Source organism: Canis aureus, chromosome 35 (assembly GCF_053574225.1).
Source record: "Canis aureus isolate CA01 chromosome 35, VMU_Caureus_v.1.0, whole genome shotgun sequence".
NCBI classification, from domain to species: domain Eukaryota; kingdom Metazoa; phylum Chordata; class Mammalia; order Carnivora; family Canidae; genus Canis; species Canis aureus.
This window is the reverse complement of record NC_135645.1, coordinates 26,548,910-26,568,404: the sequence shown is the minus strand read 5'-3', so window position 1 is coordinate 26,568,404 and position 19,495 is coordinate 26,548,910. Positions and strand designations below refer to the sequence as shown.

Genomic DNA, 19,495 nt, shown 5'->3' with positions numbered 1-19,495 from the left:
GAATCAACCTTGTATACTGAGTAATACAAACTACTGTGGATTTCTTATCAGAAATGATCTATGCCAGAGACTGCAGTAAGTGTTGAAAGAAAAAAAAAAATCCAGAATGATAAGATAGAACACTAAGAAAAAATTTTACCAGCAGCTCTGCACTACCATAAGAAAGTTCTTCAGGCTGAAGGGAAATGGTACTAAAGGAAAACTAATTTTCAGGAAACAATAAAAATCAATGAGATGGCAAATATTTGGGTCAATATGAAAGTTTTTTTTTTGGCCTTAATGTCCTTAAAATACATGTAAATGTCTAAAGCAAAAGGTGTAGCATATTCTTCTGGGGTTTATAATATATGTATATGTCATACAAAAGACATGGCAACTGCAGTATAACTAATAGGGTGGATCATGAAGGATCTAAACAGCATTGTACATGAAGTGATAGAATATTCTAGTAGACAGTGTAAATTAAGAATGTATATTATAATCCCTATAGCAACTATTTTAAAAATATAAAGAGGTATATTAAAATGCCAGTAAATAAAAATGGAATTCATCAACTGATCCAAGTAAACATCATCCATAATAGGACAAATGAAAATCATGTACCACCAGCCACAAGAAGAACATAACATTACTTTTGTGGTATTTTTGCCAAAAATCATAGCTTGAACTTAACCACAAGGAAACACCAGATATACCAGATGGAAAGATGTCTCCATTATCCACAACCAACAAAACCAAACAAACAAAAAATTCTCCCTTAACATTCAAAAGTGTCAGATCCTTGAAAATCAAGAAGAGATGAGGAACCTTTCTTGAATGAAGGAAACTACAAAGATATGACAAATAAATGTGATATGTGATCCTGAATTGGATCACTTTGCTATGAAAGACATTAATAAGAAAACTGGCAAAACACAAATGGGGTCTGAGGACAAGATGGTAGCACTTATTAACACAAACTTCTTGATTTTGAGGGTTATAGTTTGGTTATTTAGGATTTTAGGACAATGGTCATGTTTATTAAGAAACATATCAAACTAGGGGTGATAGGACGTCATTTTGACAACATACTTTCAAATGGTTCATTAAATGAAAGGTTCTTTGTACTCTTGTAATTTTTCAATAAGTATGAAATAATTTCAAATAAAAATTATCTGTAGATAAAAAGAATTTTATATGAAATAGCAGTATAAAGCAAATGGCATTCTCCATGAGAATAACCAGAACAGAATACAGTAGATAAATAATTTATTTTCAAAAAAAAAGTCTGGAATTGCTTCACTCATAAAAATTGACTAGCTGAATATGTTGATAATTGCAAACCTTAGGGGAATGTGGATATATTTATTATAGGAGTTACAGAATTCTTCAAATTTATAGATATAATATTAGAAAATACAGTACTGCTACCAGTTTTTAGAGGAGGAAAAGCATTTTAACCACTAATCGTAAAGTTGGACCAGGTAACTTTCTGGATTTCACGATAGTTAATAACATTGACTTGACAACTTTTAGAATGAATCCAAGGTAATAGCTATAAGAAAGACAATTTTTATAAGAATGTCAAACAAGTCAAACTAATTTTTGCATACACTTGATTTTGGTCCTAAATTAGGTATTTGGTTAGTAGTAAGACTCCTCCTGCCTGAATTACTGGTCTGACCTGCCTTGGGCAAAAATTGGCAGCTGTAAACTCCAATTATATAGGTCATGCTAGAATCAGTGTACCAGTTTCTCTACCTGCATATTTCTCATACCTTATGTTTGTCATTTAATTGTGCAATGACTCTAAAGAATGCAGCAGAGTTCACTTAAAGGTAGTTTCATATAGTTTCATATTAGCATACCAAAGCCCTTGAATATTCTTATGTTACACATAGTATTTGATGATTCATAATGTAGTAGCACCCATTTACTGCAATATTTTCTCACTAAATCACACAATATATATGTTAATGATACATCTATCACTGGCCCAGTATTCTGTGCACTCCTAGTGGGCTTTGATGTTGCTTTTTATCTAACATAGACTTCATCTAATTATAAATTTGATTGATTACAAATTTCTCTAATTTTATCTAATATAGATTTCTAATATGAATATGTGTCAGTAGGTGTTTTAACTGGTTGTCCTTGCAGGACTTTGCGATCTGTACTTCTGGAGCTGTGACTGGTGAACTCTGTCCTGGACCCCAAGTACAGCCTGCCCAAGTGACTCCGTTAGGCGCTGTCTTCTCCCTTTGCCCACGTACATGTTTCCCTTATCACGCTGTCGTACAATCTGTAAACTTTTGGTTAGTTCTGTTTCCTTCTCTGAGACGAAGCTTCTTGATGGTAGGTCATAGTGTCATAATCCAGTCACCAAACACAGGACCTGGAAGTATTCAGTAAGAGATAATTGAGTGGGAAGAAGACTATAAAATGACTTTTTGTAAATGAGATATTATCTTTCTTTCTTTTATTTTTTTAGTATGTATCTCTCCCACCAAATCTCCTAATAAAGTTTGAAGCAGGTAACACTAGAGTAATGAGCATCAGATCAATGATCTTTAGATTCTATTTACAAATTTCAGAATTTTCCAATTTCCTGCTTTTTGTTTTGTTTTTCCAAAATGTAGGCTGGTTAATAGATTTTTTTAGTAAATATGTAAATTTTTTAAAGTTTTCTCATTACCTTCCTGGACAACTAAGGAGGAGTTTTGCCAACAAATAGGTACTTGTTAAATTTTATTTAAAGATTTTTTTTTTCTAAGCTAGATTGTGTTTTATTTAAGCTATCCAGACTGGGGCACCTGGGTTTGGCTTTGGTCATGACCCAGGGGTCCTGGGATCAAGTCCCACATCAGGCTCCCTGTGAGGAGCTTTCTTCTCCCTCTGCCTGTGTCTCTGCCTCTCTCTCTCTGTGTGTGTCCCTCATGAAAATAAATAAAATCTTCAAAAAAAAAAAAAAAACTATCCAGACCAAAATATACCTACAAAATGTATGTAAGTGGTAGGAAGACCTGGAATGAAAATTGCAGAATTTAAAATGAGTAAGTTAATTTCCGTTCCCCTCAGGCTGCATGTGGTTGATAGTTTTATAGAGACCAATTCTACACTGTGGTGTGGTTAGCTACTTCATATGATGATATACATGATTGATCATTTGAAGTGGAGTTCCTGTTGAACCAGATGGAAATGGAATCATTTTTTTGAGTTACTTAATACCAGCTGTGAGGTTCAAAAAAACCATTTGTACATTTAATTGTCTTTCTAGACTTGATAATTCAAAGTATGTGAATTTACTTACCTGAGAGGTAAATCAAATGACTTATAAGGAAACAGACTACCTAGAAGTGCTTATTTGAGAAGCTGAAAGAAAAATATAGTAGAAGATAGACTATAGACATGTTAATATTTAAGAATGATTAATAATATGAGATCAATTATGAGAATTATTTTTTTACTTCAATATTTGAGTCAAAATATTCCATTGTAACATCTTGACTTCTGTTTTACCTTTGTTGATGGTCACTTCTTTTTCTCTTTACCAGTAAAAAGTTAGCTGGAAGAGATGAGAAAGGAAACCAGTTGCAAAGATGGACTGATGGAAATATTTGGTGTAGGATGCTTTTGTCCATTATTTGCAAAGCCAGTTAAATTATAGTTTGATGAATTTATACAAATCTTTCAAAATGGAGATATTGAGAAATTATATCCACTACAGTAACACTTGCTTTTATAAACTCCATACAGATTTTTTGTTACTACATTGAGCAGTATGGCAGTATTTTTAAATGAAATTTTTGAAAGATTGTCAATGATATTATTTCATAATAGATCATGTAAGATTTCCATAGATAAGTATGTCAAATTTATATTCAGTGGTACGTTCAATACTTTATCACCTCAGATTATAAACAAAGCAACAGACTTCTATTCTATTCTATACAAAGAAAACTCATGTAAATGAAATAATCTCAATTATGAGTGAGGTAAAGTCAGAATGTGAAAAATGGTTCATCTTATATGACAGCATGTATCATTTCCAGCTGCTTTCTCTCTCTAATCAAAACATTTGCTCACAATGACAGCTGCCTCTATGCCTTGTTTTTTAAACCATTTGCAACAAATTAAAATGGGACCAATGCGTCCATAGTAAGAGAACTCAGGATTCTGGGACATGTATGTTCCTAATAAGAAGAAAGCCAATTCACAAGCCAATCACCCGTTTTACTTTTAGGCTTTGTTTCATGAAGCCCTAATAAAATTTGCGATCAACACTAATATAGTGCAGTTCAGAAATTTATAAATAATTTTTACAGAATAGCTCCATTTAATATTGTATATCAGATACGCACAAAATAGAACTTGGCTTATGTGTTCAGAAGAAATATTTTAGGGAGAGCAATATAGGAATTCTCTCATACCATAGTAAATTCTTATTCTGAGCCATTATGTGTGTCATGTTTATAAAGCTGCATTAATAAAAGTTAATATTCTATATATGACTTTATATTTTAGATAGCATTTGAACCCAAAGACACATTGAAATGAATTGGTATAAGTAACTTTTTTGGAATACATCTCATAATCTGTTTGCCAAAGAAATCCTTCTTCTATTCATATACTTTTTAGAATATAATGATTTAGTATTACCAACTTTTGCACTGTTTGAGAAATAAATATTGAATTGTTAATGTATTTTTATAAAGAACTCCTTTCTCTTTGCAATTATCATATTAAGAGAAGAAAAGAGTAAATGTAATTTAGGTCAGACTAACACATCTTAATTTAAACATTGAAAGATGTGTGTTTGAAAGATCTCAATCTCCACATGTTCTAGAAATAAAAGCCAGACAATACAATAAAACTTCATGCATCCCATAGAAGTCTGAATAACCAATTACTTAAAAATTTTACCATCTGCTCTCATTGAAGCAATAAGACTGAGGCATTTTCCCATGTTACAAACCATGATAATAAGAATATAACAGAATAAAAAATTCTAACATTTCCCCCCCTTTCTTATTTGCTGTTGTGGTTCTTAATGAAAACTTGAGCTATGCAAACAAAGGAAAGGGGAGGATATTCCCCCCCCCCGTCTCCTAATTGAGCGTTTACATCCAGTAATAGCTTTTTGCTGCCCTGGGCAGCATGACATTGCCTCATTTGGCCGCGCACAGCTATTATTCTAGGAGGCAGCTCGTGAAGTGCCCCAACCCATCTGCTTGCTTTTCATGGGCTGGTGCTCTCCTTGATGTTGACAGCTGTCTTAATATTCCTGGGCCACCTGCCACATAGTAAATACTGTGCTCTAAGATATATACAGAGGCTTATCCCTTTGGTGGACTTTTCAGAACAAGAAGCTTAGCATTTCTAAACACTTGCATCCTTGTTTAAATGGTTCAGAAATCAGCACTTTTAGTCTATTCTCATGCCTTTGAGGAGTTTATTGCTTATGCTTTGGGAACCACACTGTCATGAACTTCAGGTTTTCTCATGTATCGAATAAGCTATTGAATTGTGGTCTGTTTGTGGAAGTCACAGTGGACACAGGAGGTGGAGAGAAGAGAGTATACTGGCAGTTATTTCCTCTGTGAACCTTCCTGGAACCTTCTAGGGGTGTCCATCCTATATGCATGCTCCAAGAAAGATATCCCTATTACACCCCTTTGCTCATCTGTTTCCCCTATCAAACTTGCCCCTTATGGGAAAGTATCTTAGTCATCCCTGTGTCTCTAAGAATGAGCATGCATCTGACACATTAGCTGGCACTCAGGGACAGATCCAGGTTTGGAGGTATCTCAAGGTTTTTACAACTTGAGGGTCCTTTTTAAAGAAAAAATGATTTAAAAATAAGAAAAATTAAATCAATGAGTGAAAAAAATAAATCATGCAAATTACCAATTTTAAAAAGTTGAGGGTGTTCAGTGTGGTTCAGTTGATTAGACGTCTGCCTTTGCCTCAGGTCATGATCCCAGGGTCCTGGGACAGAGCCCCACATCAGGCTCCTTGCTCTGTGAAGAGTCTGCTTCTCTGTCTGCCCCTCCCCACAACTCATAACCTCTCTCTCTGACAAAAGTAAAATCTTTAAAAGAAACTCAACTAACAATACAGACATCACAAAATCTAGAAAACCAATATATTATCCATTACCTCCTTAGCATACCTCTACTTTTTCTTTTAATTTTGATAGTATACTCTCTTGTAGCCTTTCATATGACAATGATTTTTAATTTTTTAAAGTAATTTCTATACTCAGCATGGAGCTCAAACTCCTGATCCCAAGATCAAGAGTCACATGCTTTACCGACCAAGCCAGCCAAGCGCCCTAATGATGATTTTCTAATATCATTTTCTATACGTTTGGTTGAGTATATTATTGATGGAAGGGCCGTGTAAACATGCAACACTCCCACCCATATACTCACTGTAGTGCTGCTACAGGTTTGTGCCCTACAAAAAATTCTGATGAATTCTATGTTACATAATTTTCATATAAAAAATTTGATGCATTTACAGTTATAAAAATTGTATACATTGCACTATTTTTTTAAGATTTTATTTATTCAAGAGAGCACAAGCGAGCAGGAGCAGGTTGGGGTGTTGGGGAGGGCAGGAGGAGAGGAAGAAACAGACTCCCGTGCTGAACAGGGATCCCTATGACCCCAGGATCAACCTACTGAGCTACCCAAGAACCCCTGTACTGCATTATTGAATGTATTACTGCTATGAGAAAAATTACATCAATTAGAAGGGATTCTTCCTCTTGTGTTTTGTCTTTGGATGCCTGGGATAATTTTCCATAGTCCCCTTTTGCTATTGTACATTTTAAATCTTGTTTCTCTTCTACTATCCGCATATTTTCAGTGTCAGGGGTCTTGGGATCTGTTTATATCTTAATAGGACCTCTGGTCTTGCATCTTCGATATAATGCTTAATGAGCTGCACAATAGACAAACTGGAATTTAAGCAATAACTAGGGATCCCTGGGTGGTGCAGCGGTTTGGCGCCTGCCTTTGGCCCAGGGCACGATCCTGGAGACCCGGGATCGAATCCCACGTCGGGCTCCCGGTGCATGGAGCCTGTTTTTCCCTCTGCCTGTGTCTCTGCCTCTCCCTCTCTCTCTCTCTGTGTGTATTACTATCATAAAGAAATAAATAAAAAAAATTAAGCAATAACTAAATTTTGAAGATACGACCATATAAATATACCTCACTAAATCTAAACTAAATATATTTCCTACTCAAATTCCCCGGAAGATGCCAAAATGTCCCCCAATAAATCCAACAACTACTAAGTTGAGAAGTATGATACTGGGGGGTGGGGTGGGAATCAAATGGAAAGAAATTGTGATATTTATCCATTGCACTTAAAACATTTCCTTGTATAAATTTCACAGAAACACATGACCATGTGATCACATTTCCAGGTTCATACTGGAAGAGACTGTGCCTGTGAGGGGCCTTGAGACTTCAGCTTCATCAGCTTCACAGTAGATAGTTTCTACCTTAGGCCTTCGCCAATGTCTGTGGAACAAATGGGTGAGCAAATGAGGACAACTGTGCTAAATTGTCATCTCTGACATCCTCACAACTCTAAAACTCATTTTTACAGACTTCTTAATGCAAGGAATACTAATAACTTAGTATTCAGAAGTTACTATGTGTCAGAACATAAGGATGTAGGATATCTAGAAACTGATAAAGACTAGAAAAGTAAATTGATAAAAAAAAATTCAGGGGTCATTGTTTTATGGCTTTAAACTAATCTTTCATAGAGTTTGCCTTAATGGAGGCAGGGCATAATTCATATTTACAATTCATTCAAAGTACTGCTTTGTTCTACCACAGAGTGGAGATTCGAGTATCCTTAGACATTGCTTCCTTCATGAAGTAGTTGCTTTTGAGGGAAAAAAAAAAATCTATCATAGATCTCTATTGGCCCAACTGTTAACTTTGGGACCTTTAATAACATCTGTAATATCTTAGACTTTTACAAGCTGTTCATCAATAGAAGGGATTCTAGCTAGAGGAGCAGTAGTGTTATTTCCACTACTTATATTATCCTCAGCAACACTGTAGAAAGTTTTTATTAAAGACTTTACACATGACGATTCTAATGCCTTCTCACTTATCCAGGATAGTGGCTATGGAAGAAATATGGCTATCATAGCATTTTCCTTGAGAAATTCTATTCTTAGAAAGCTATTATTATTAGTTAAAATCATAATTCAGTACTAAATCTTGCTGGATCCCACCCACTTTTATCCCCAGGAAGACTTCCCAAACAATCCACCTGCTGGGTGGGCATTAGGGTATAGGGCCCGCTTTTCACAGTACAATTGGGGACACATCTGGTAGTCAACATTCCTTTGGGGAGATAATTATTCTCTGGGCCTTCTAGCTGGAGGGAACAGTTTGCTTCCTAATCTCTTTGTTCTCATGTTCTCTGGGCTTTCTAGTAAGTTGGTATTTAAGGGAGATTCTCCCCTGAAATAAGGCAAGAATTGGGAACTTTACTTGTCCTATGTATTATTCTAGCTTTTCCCTGTTTTCTCAGACTCACAGAGAAGGAGGAAATATTTCTAAATGAGAAAGCACTGGTAAGTCTTGAATCCAAGCTGAAGGGAACTGGGCTGATTTCACTTTGGTGAGTTGAATCAAAGCCAGGACAAATTAGGGTGAGTGTCTTGGGCTCTGCAGCAGTTAGTAGGGGCTGGAGTGCTTCTAGGAGGCAGCTATGGGATGGCAGGGAAGCTCAGCTGCCACCAGCTGATGCTGAAAGAACTGGGGCTTAGAGATGTCCATTTTACTCAGAGCAACCTTCTCTTCTCCAGCGCCCCAAAGCTGGGGGAGGGATGCCCCCCAAGGTGCCTTCCTCCCCTAGCCAAAACTGCCTTGGACATTTCATTTACTTGTAGACAATTTTCTGAGATCTCTGTAAATATCCCTGATTTCTACAGGTCTCCTGAGCAATTCGTTTTAAAACAAGCAAACAAAAAAAGCCACCTGGAGTGGAGGGGCCTCCGTGTTTTCTGTGCTAGCCACTAGGGTATATTAAAAAACAAACAAAACCTTTAAAAATCCATAGTACTGTATTAGTGAAATAAGTCAGACACAGAAGAACAAATGCCACACGCTACCACTTGTAGGATCAGTCTAATACAGCCAAATTCATAGTAGAGTGGAAGGAAGGTTCCCTGGGGCTGAGGGAGAGGGAAACAGGAGCTCCTAGTCAAAGGGGATGAAGTTCCAGTTACGAAAACTGAGTTCTCCCTGGAGGTGTGCTGTGCGGCCTCGTGCCTACGGTTAACGATACTGTATCGTACCCTTGATTTCCTAAGAAGGCGGTAAGTGTTCTCAAATAATAAAGGGGCAGGAGGAAATCTCGGAAGGTTTACGGCATAGATGGTGATGGGGGTTTCCCAGGTGTACGTTTATCGCCAAAGCCCTGAAGACGCAGGCAGGGATTCTGAGGGCGCGGAGGGAGACCCGGGACGGCCCCGGCGGCGGCGACACTGTGCTCGCGTGCAGCAGCCCCAGACGCGGCTTTGCAGATTCCAGTTAGTCCGTGACACTAAGAAGTATGTTTCAACAAATCACTCGTGTTTCGTCAGGGTCGTTTTTGCAACACGGAGTGTGAGAACCGTAAAGCCCCTCCGGGTTGGGACGTGTCTGCGCCCGGGAGGGGCCGACCGAGAGGCGGGCGGACAGGCCTACGGGGCGCCTGTGCCCCACGCCCCTCCCCGTGGGACCGCGCCCTGGGGCGCGCCCCTGGCACCCGGGGGGCCGGACGAAAGGCCGCGGGCACTGACGCCCTGGCCGGCTCTGCTCTCAAGCCCGAGGTGGCAGCGTCACTCACAAGTCCGAGCGCTGTTCTCGCTCCCTGGCTGCAGAGAGCGGAAGGCAAACCCGTAACGAGTAAGGGCGGCGCGCAGAGCCCGGGGGCTGCGGCCCGAGCTCCTCTGCGCGGGAAACCCCAGGCCGCGCGACCCTCGAGCGCCTCCCCCGGGGACCCCGCCCGCCGAGCGCCGCGCGGGGCCGCGGCCTCCGGCTCCTCCCGGGACGGGGGGCGGGGCCTGGGCGCAGGGCGGGGCCTGGGCGGGGCGGGGCCTGGGCGCGGGGGCGGGGTCGGCGCGCAGGGATAGCCGCCGCCGCGCCCGCGCCGCTCCCGCCGGGGCCGGGCTGAGCCGCGCTGGCGGTCGGCGCCGCGTCCGTCCTGCCGTCGCCGGGCTCCGGGCGCCGCACCGCGCCTCGCCTCGCCCGCTGCCCGCGGAGCGCCCGGGCCGGCCGCCGCGCCGGGGACATGTCCGGCGGCCGGAGGAGGGGCGGCGCCCCCTGGCACACCTTCTCCCGCTTCTTCGCTCCCCGAAGCCCTTCCCGGGACAAGGCAGAGGACGAGGACGAGAGGCCGGGGACGAGCCCGCCGCCCGCCGCAGGCCGGGGCGCTGCCAGGTGGGAGCCGCGGGGACGTCGGGGGCGCCGCGCCGGCCCGGCCGCCCCCCACCCCGCCCCTGCCTGCCTCCCCCCGCCTGCCCCCCCCCCCGCCCCCGCCCCCGCCCCCGCCGCGCGCCGCTTTCTGTTCTCCTTTCTTCCTCGCGGTTCCGCCGTCCCGCTCCCGCTCCCCGGCCAGGTCGGGCTGAAGCGCTGCCCCGCGGCCGGGCGCCCCCCGCCCCCCCGGACGTGGTCGGGTCCCGGCTCCGCGCGTCCTGCCGGCGGGAACGCGACCCCGCTCGGGAGCCGACGGAAGGCGCCGCCGCAGCGCCCGTTTGGCCGCCGTCCGGTGTAAATTTACTCAAGATGATTTTTTTTTTTTTTTAATTTAAAGAATTGTGACAGTGAGTTCCAAGACTTGGTCAGCACACGGAAGCCTCGCTAGTTGTATTTCGCGCCGCCCGCACCGGCTGGCCCCGCGCCCCTGTGGGACCCTCTGCCTCGACTTCCCCGGCGCGCTCGCCCCACAGCCCGGGCGCCGCCCTCCCCGGCTGTGGAAGTGGACGTGCTTTCAGACGGTCTTCCCGAGCCTTCTCACCCGCTCGGGGGGCGAGGGGCCGCGAGGAGCACCGCTCCTTGCTTTAGCTCCTGATGGGGAGCGGCCTGTCCTCGCTGCCCTCCCAGGCTGCCCCGGAATTGTGCAATCCGGGTTGAGGGGAAGGACGCTTCTCTAGAAAACTGTGTTTACCTCAGGTTTGAAGACTTGGTGGAGGACTTCAGAGGAAGCCGCTGGGAGGCGGAGCCGCGTCGGGGCGCGGGGCTCATTAGCACTCAGGTCTCGAGGTTTGATTCTAGTCGCCGAAGCGTCCCTCAGTTTCCCTGCGTGCGGAGCGTCCCACTCTGACGGTCTGGAAAGAGCACAGCTTTCCCAGAAAGCGCCTGCCGTGGGTCAGCTTTTCCAGAGGCTTCAGCTATTGTTGCCCTGTGTCGGGAGAATTTAAAATTCGGCGTTACATACACCGTAGTTAAAAACAGTTTTTGAAGCCTGACCGGGCTCACCCAGAGTGTCAGATGGGCCGGTGTGGGCGGTCGGCCTGAGGCGCCTGCGGGCGCTGGGGCACTACCCAGCTTGTGTGAGGTGGAAGCGGCTTTGAAAGGAATCCCGAGTAGACTCAGCAGAAGTCGGAGACTTGGAGTCGCTGTTCGGAGCAGGCCGGCCAATTTCGGGTTCCGAACAGAATTGTGCTGAAAACGCCGCTTGCCTTGCTGCCCTAATTGGGCTTTTTAGACCCCTCTCTGATCTCCTCTGTCTCTGGCCCTGGCCACCCACTCTGGCAACTAGCCAGCCCCCTGTCGACCTAGCACCTCTCCGTTGTCACCATCTCCAGGTAGGCACCGCCGAGGTTTGTAACTGTGCTTCTGAGAACACTAATTTTGTCCTCAGCTTTTTAGAACTCTCCAGAAGTTAAGGGGGCAGCAGATAATCCTTCACTGGGTGTTTTACGTTTAATTGAGCTCGAATCTTTCTTTTTTCAAGAACGTAAATTACACACAAAGCCTTTATTGAAAGTTTAATGAAACAAATGGAAAGTCTTCTTAGTACCCAGTGTCCTAGTAACACAACACCCTGGTGTTAACAAGATTGGAAACAGAATTGCGATGTTAGATCTAAGAACTGTGCTCTTATTTCAAAATGAAAGGGTATGTTGGCTGTTTAATTTGCAGTTTTAATGGGAGCCCAGTTTGCCTTTTATACTGGTGACCCCAACAGCAGACATGCAGTGCTTGGAGTGAGTGGTAGGGATGTTAAGATGACTGAAAAAAAGAACCTTTCTCACAAGAAAGTAGAAGACACTGAAAAGACCACTTGAAAATAGTAGTATTAGTACATTTCATGTATCTAGCACTGAATTTATCAAAATAGTTTTAACAATATTACAGTTGAGGTTGGACGAATCTTTGTGATCAGTGTCCCCATTTTACTGTAAAAAATTAAAGAAATTTGCCCAAAGTTACTTTTCAGTTAATGAACAAGTATTTAAGTCCAATGCTATACCTGCAACTCTAAGACCCTGTAAAAAACATTAAGGGTTAATATCTGCTTTCTGATTTTTCAGTGTACTTGAAATGAATTCTCTCAGACCTTAAGCTTGTGTTGTACAGTCTCCTTATTTGCACTCCCAGTGTTGCTTATGTGAATTTTACTATAAAACTTACGCATGTACAAATACAAAACGGAACTTAACAGAATTCCTTAAGAACAGAATGAAAAATTAAGCATAACCATATGACCAGTAAAAGTAAGTGCTTTTTTTTGTTTTTGGTTTTTTAGATTTTTATTTATTCATGAGAGACCCAGAGAGAGAGAGAGAAGCAGAGACACAGGCGGAGGGAGAAGCAGGCTCCATGCAGGGAGCCTGATGTGGGGCTTGATCCCGGGACTCCAGGGTCACGCCCTGGGCCAAAGGCAGGCGCTAAACCACTGAGCCACCCATGGATCCCCTAAAAGTCAGTTTTTACGCATTATCTTAAAAACTTTTTTGGCTCTTCACAAAACGCATATAATACCAGCTGGGACAAGCACAGGGTCTTTGGTGGTTGCCGTGACTGGACAACTATGCTCTGCCATGACTCAGGTTTTCCAGTATTCCCTTATTTGAGCCATAGGAAAGCCTTTGCTTCTATGGAGTGCTCTAAGTTATTTGGGCTTCATCTGGTGTGAACACCTCATTTACGTATTGAGTTTGCTGCTATCCTATTCTCATTAACCTTTGGCAACTAAAAAAGGTCTGTTAACATCAACACTGTTATATATGCAGATTCAGGTATGGACACTTGAATTGCTCGTTAGTATTCTTCTTGGGTGACTGACCAGGTCTAGGAGGTGCTTATATTTATTTTAGACTATGTAGAAAATAAAAAAACCCTGAAGTTTTCATAGGAAACTTGAGAACTCCGAGTTCTGTGGATCCCAATTTGAGAATAACTGCTATATATTTTTTTTAAGATTTCATTTATTTATTCATGAGAGACACAAGCAGAGGGAGAAGGGTCCACGTAGGGAACCCAATGTGGGACTCGATCCCAGGACTCCAGGATCACACCCTGGGCCAAAGGCAGATGCTCAACCACTGAGCCACCCAGGCGTCCCTGCTATGATGTTTAACCCAATTTATAAGCACACAAGTAAAGGACTCATTAGAAGTTGTAGGGGAGAGCAGGGAGCAGGCTTCGTGGTCGAGGGAGTTTTACCTGGTTCTTCAGGGCATTGGTAGTGTTGTATTAGAGAACTTAGCTAGGAAGACCGAATTAGGGAACAGGTGTTCTACGTTGAGCAGAGGCCTGTAGGAGGTTATGATCTGTTGGAAACTATATACATCAGTGGGACAGAGAGAAAGAAAGGTTGGATCTAGGTCACAGAGGTCTCTAAACAGTATTTGGCTCTTAAAGTTCAGACTACTTTTGTGGGAGCCTGTTAGACACTTGCTAGAATATGAAATTTGGAAGATACCTGCCTATTAACGTTCTCCACTTTGAGAAAATGATTGCTTATTTTTGTTTCTTTGCATCACACATGATGGGCCTGTTTAAAAGGAACTCTGTGTGATATTTTAACTCATAGTTAAAATTTATGACGGACTAACTGTATACATTACTGGGCTAGGTACTTTTTTTTTTTTTTTTATATGATAGTCACAGAGAGAGAGAGAGAGAGAGAGAGGCAGAGACATAGGCGGAGAGAGGAGCAGGCTCCATGTACCGGGAGCCCGATGTGGTCTCCAGGATCGCGCCCTGGGCCAAAGGCAGGCGCCAAACTGCTGCGCCACCCAGGGATCCCTGGGCTAGGAGGTACTTTTACTAGCAGCTTCTCATTTAAACCTCAGCCTTGAAGGTTGGTATGCTTATCACTGTTCTGACAATTGAGGAAACTGAGGGTGGAGAGTTCTTAATGGTGAACACTGTTGGCATCTTGGATGGAACAATGCTTTGTGGAACTGGACTCTGCTGTCCTTTGCGGGACATTTGGCATCCATGACCCCGCCCATAATTGCCAATAGCATCCTCCAGTAATTGGGATAATTCAAACACCTCCACCCAGGTGGATGGGAGGTAGGATACGACTCCCATGGAGAATGATTTACCCCAAATCATGAGAGTAGTAAGTTTCAGGGGTGAGATTTAACCTAGGTTTCTCTGACTCTAAAGCTATGGTTCTTTTTTCCACACCATCTTGCTCACCACCTTTCAGAACTTTGCTCATTCAGAACACAGTTGAATATATAAGTCAATTGGAATTGTTCATACTTTATTCCAGAATGGGTGGCAGAAATGTGGCCCATTTCAGATTGACTCTTCTTGGCTGTTTTTTTTTTCAGTGTTATAGTATATTGTTATTGAGAGAAAGAAGGTAAGACACTCTCTAGCCAAGGACAGGGGCTGTCTTAATCATCTTGGTGTCCCCTTTACCTAGCTCAGGTGAGAAGTGTATCACTGTTGATAGAGCATGAAGGCACTTATTAGTGGTTTTCAACCAGAGGTAGTACCCCCCACATTAGGCATTTAGAGACATGGGGGATCTCAACACAGTGTTTGGCTTTCTCTTTAAAGTTCAGAGAATTTTTGCCTGACACCTGATGTTGAATGAGTCAAGCCAGCATGCTAATGGTTCGCTGTGCAGGCGATATTCTCAGAAAAATGGCAGTAGCGCCTCTGATGCATGAGAGCTACTGGCCTTCAAGTTAAAGAACGAGTGTTGACCACAGCATCAGGTATGTGAGGAAAGGGAGCTTTGTTCTCTGAATTTCTATGGTGATTGTGTTTTCATTGATTTGAAAGCACTATGGAAAATAATTGGTAATTAGTTTAGTTGAATAGGAGATACCTGTGTGGTCTTGAAGGACCACATCAGTTCATGCCATTCGTAATAAAGATGACTGGGAACGTCCAGAAGTCCTCAGCAGTGTGTATTTTCTGAGAATCTTGAACTCCCAGGTTGACCGAACGCTCAGAAGCTACTTTTGGCAGTAGAGTAGAAATAGAGACTCTTTTAGGGTGTTGAAACCATATATCATCTTTCAAGTGAGATATCTATCTTTGGGGTTTAACAGGGTGTCTGCCAGATGCCTAATTTAGGGACTCTTTCTTGGTTGAAGCTCAGTTGTACACTCCAAGTGTTAAAGTCGCAAGTACCACACATCGTCCTACAATAAATTTATGTCCTCAGAATTTCTAACTGTATTAAAACAATGATAGCCTTTTTTTTTCTTAGAGGAAAATATGTAAGGGGATATTAGCAAATTTTGTAAAGAGGAAAATAATGTTCTCTTCAAGATAAGATATTTCATTTTTTAACCAGAGCTCTGGTGAAACACACAGCAGCCTAGGTATTGCCAGAAATGCTAATACAATGGCAGTTGTAAGAAAACATAGGCTGGTGTAAATTTAAGCTGAGGAAAATAATCTGGGATATCTTCTGTGAAGTTCAGCATGAAATAAAAGTTTACAATGTCATTTGTTTGAAGTCTGTTCATTCCCTAAATTTGAATGGCTGCTGTGTGTCAAATATGGTACGAAGCAGTGGGGATAGAGATGAGTGAATGACTAAAAGTGCCCTCAAAGAGGTCATAAATTAACAGAGGAGATACACATGTACATCTCTGCTCTCAAGATGAGCTCATTATAAGCCAAAAATGTGTTTGGCATATGTGACTTGTTTGGTTCAGAACATGCTTACTGCTTGCTTCATGGCTGTCAGCTATCGTATGAGAGCTTTATTGGGGCTTTCAACATATCTTCCCACATTATTAGCTTTTCTGTGAGCATGGTTTGATTAACATCCTTTGCCAACCAGAATATTAGGGAGATGTGAATAGAAAGTGCTTTTCTTCTGTTCTTGCTCTTCTTAGGCTCTACAGGTGTGGCAAGTTCTAGATGGAGGCAGAGAAGCACATCCTCTTGGGAATTAACATTTCATATGAGTGGAGATCCTTACACAAAATAGCTTGGTGCTGACAGAGAAAGAAATTGAAGCTTTGTAACCAGAAAGAACTCATTCTTAATGTTTGGTCGGCAGTTGTGATGGCCGATGGTAGAACTCCATCCAGCAGGACTGTCCCTCCATGTATAATCCCTGGGGGTATTTAATTGCAGTAAATTAATTTCAATTGCAGTAAATACCCCAAAGCAGTAAAATAACTATTTTCTTAGTCCAGTGTTTTGGGGTTTTTTGTTTGTGCTGTTATTGTGTTTGTGTGTGTGTGTGTGTGTGTTTTGCCTAACAGATTAGTGACAACAAAACTAAATTGTCGTTTATTAAGGCCCTAATCAGACCCAAGCCCTGTGCTTGGGACTTTGAAAATATACATTCACTTAATCCTTAACAGACTTTGTGAGAGGTATGTTTATACTGTCTTACAGAACTATAATTTAAGGCTTGGAGAGTTCCGATAATTAATCAGAAGTCTCACAGCTTCTGTGGTAGAGTCAGAGTGAAATTCTCCTTCCTGAATTCAGAGTCTGCCACAGCGTTTATGTGATTGCTTCCTCTGCTTGACTTAGGAGGACCCATAAAAGAAAGCTGGCTCTAGAAAATGGTTTGGAGTGGAAATAAAAGACAATGGCATGCAGCTGGATGTCTGCCCAGATGGCTTGGGTCAGCACTCTGTACGATAAAGAGTTTGTGGTCCTGACAACTGGGAAAAGGAAAACAAATGTATATATCAAATTATAAATTTGTATTTAATCCCATGAGAACGGTCAACCTCTTTCAAAAGACGTGCAGATGGAAAGTACAGCAAGATGCCGTATTCCACCTAATTGATAAGCAAAAATTGTAGTTTACCCATATCTAACTCAAGTAGTGACTGGTGGGAGAATAAACTGGTACACAGCCTTAGGTTCTCTCAGTAGCACGGATTCACATATTCTGATTTGGCACAGGTGTAAACAGTTTGCTGACAGGCCCAACATTGCCTATGCAAGGCTAGCTGTGGCATGTTGCTTTAATAGCAAAAGAAATAGTTGTATCCTATCAAGTGGACTAAGTGATAAATCATGGTCCAGTCATATAATAGAATATCACACAGCTGCCAGAATGACAAAACTTCTTATGTGCCATTAAGGAAATATCTCCAAGTTTCTTTAAGAATGATAGCAAGCTGGAAATCATTAAGTGTAGTATGCTCCCTTTCCCATATAAATGGGGAAGTGTGAAATAAGTCTGTTTCTGTGCTGTGTTAACGGGGCGGCAGAGGGGATAGGAGACTGGCTCAAGAAAGGAACAAGCGAGAGAGACTTCATTTTATATCTTTTTATATATTAAAATGAATTACCTATTTCAGGGGAAGAGAGACTAAGACCTGGTGAATATCTGTGCATAAAGAGTGAAAATCAAGAGAATTTGTATTGATCCTGACTTGGCAGAGATCTTCCAAAGGATGAATGAACTGTATTAACTTGTTTGAATGAGAAGAGTTGCAATTAAAGCTATAAATAAATAGAAGTAATATTTATAATGCAGAGAAATTTGATTATTTTGACTGTCACTTAATTGACAGTTTGAATTCTGAAAGGTGATGACAAAATTAAGATTTTTTTTTAAAGGACTAATTTTAAAATTATTTTTATAATTTGTATAAACCTATATACCATTATAGAAGACCATAAAGCATCACTGTTGAGTGAAAAAAAGTTCAAAATCCTGAAGAGAACTACTTTTTCATAAAAATATGTATATATGAGGAAATGCACATAGGAAATAATCTGAAAGAATAGTATTTGGGTAGGGATACGAGTTGTACTTTTTTCTGATTATTTCATATCTGTTTTACAAATCATCTGTTCCTTATTAAAAGGACAAAAAAATGCAAAGTATTGTGGTCGATTTAAAAAAGCAAACAAATGCAGTTTGAATATCTAAATGTGCTCTGCTTGTATAGGGTTTGCATTCGATTGTGAGAGGGTACAAAATTAACAAATTCTAGAATATGTACTCTGAAGTACGGTAAAGCAGGATGAGGGGATGGGACATGATGAAGGCAGTGACTCCAGAGTAAGATGTAGATGGGATGGTCATGGAAGGCCGCCCTCTTGGGTAACATGTGAGCAAAGACCTGGATGATACTTGGCAGTGAGACAGAAATATGAGGAAAGAACTTTCCAGGCGGAGAGGACAGGCAGCTCCAGGGCCCTGGGGCAGGATCGTGTTGGCACAGAAGCCACAGTGAGCAGAGACAACAGAATGGAAGGGACAGTGACTGTCAATGATGTGGGGGAGGGAGTCAGGGCCAGAGGAGGTAGGCCGCGGTAGGGAGTTGAGATGTTTACTTTTTGAAAGTGTCATTTGGGCATGTGTGTGTATGTTTATATATTGATGCTAGGAGAATTTGCCTTGAGAAAGAATTTGGGTTGGAGGCTGGAGGTGAAGCCAGCCTTGGTCAGGCTCTGGGAAGGCACAGTCTCACCTGTCCTTGGATCTCCAGCAGCCCTTCCTTAGGACAATTGCATGACTACTACTATATGAATGAGTGCCCGTTTTTTGAGTATTGAGTTCATGTCACAAAAAAAAGATTGAGGGTGTTGATTCATGTGAGGTAGGTCCTAACTGTTCAGAATCTGAAGGGTATGAGAGAGGGGACTTTGGGCGAGGGGAGCGGTTACTGGTGTCGCATAATGACAGCTCAGGTACACATCAGACATACCAACGTTCTCTCTAGCCTGTGATTGAACTGCAATTATGGGTCTGATTTTGGGGGCACGACATGGGACAGGAAGTAAACCAGCTTCCATGTGGATATGTAAATTACAGGAGAAGGCTGACATAACAAGCGAAGGACTGTCAGAAGAGCCTAAGATTGCAAAGCAGCGGAGCTTCATCGTCGTGTCTATTACCCTCCCTCTTTTCTCCCAGTTTTTCTCCAAAGAGTTATGAAATGCAAATGCCAGATGTTTGAGCTAAAATACAAGCTATTCGACTGCCTTAAAATTGCAGCTTTTAGTTACCTTTTAATTTGAAGCCTAGAAATAGTGCCATAACCACCCGTTTTATATTCTGTTAATGGTCATTTAAAAAATACAAG

At 41.9% G+C, this 19,495-nt stretch overlaps 2 protein-coding genes and 2 long non-coding RNA genes across 5 annotated transcripts in view; 2 read left to right on the top strand and 2 right to left on the bottom strand.

Moving 5' to 3' along the window:
- Nucleotides 1-4,070, top strand: part of ARL6 (ARF like GTPase 6) — a 61,005-nt gene extending 56,935 nt beyond the window's left edge. For both annotated transcript variants that reach the window (XR_013372587.1, XR_013372584.1), the window contains one exon: nucleotides 2,140-4,070. The gene's annotated coding sequence lies outside the window, so the exon portion shown is untranslated. The remainder of the gene's footprint in view (nucleotides 1-2,139) is intronic.
- On the bottom strand, nucleotides 1,038-12,024 carry LOC144305592 (uncharacterized). Its single transcript, XR_013372608.1, has 3 exons — nucleotides 11,167-12,024; nucleotides 3,499-3,544; nucleotides 1,038-2,374 (listed from the first exon to the last, which is right to left on the bottom strand). It is a non-coding gene; the product is annotated as an uncharacterized LOC144305592 (long non-coding RNA).
- On the bottom strand, nucleotides 6,315-10,012 carry LOC144305594 (uncharacterized). The gene is made up of 3 exons (XR_013372611.1): nucleotides 9,314-10,012; nucleotides 8,994-9,031; nucleotides 6,315-7,511 (listed from the first exon to the last, which is right to left on the bottom strand). It is a non-coding gene; the product is annotated as an uncharacterized LOC144305594 (long non-coding RNA).
- Nucleotides 10,261-19,495, top strand: part of CRYBG3 (crystallin beta-gamma domain containing 3) — a 101,747-nt gene continuing 92,512 nt past the window's right edge. Inside the window, exon 1 of the mRNA XM_077884557.1 lies at nucleotides 10,261-10,439. Coding sequence (XP_077740683.1) covers nucleotides 10,291-10,439 — 149 coding nt within the window. The 5' untranslated portion in view covers nucleotides 10,261-10,290. The remainder of the gene's footprint in view (nucleotides 10,440-19,495) is intronic.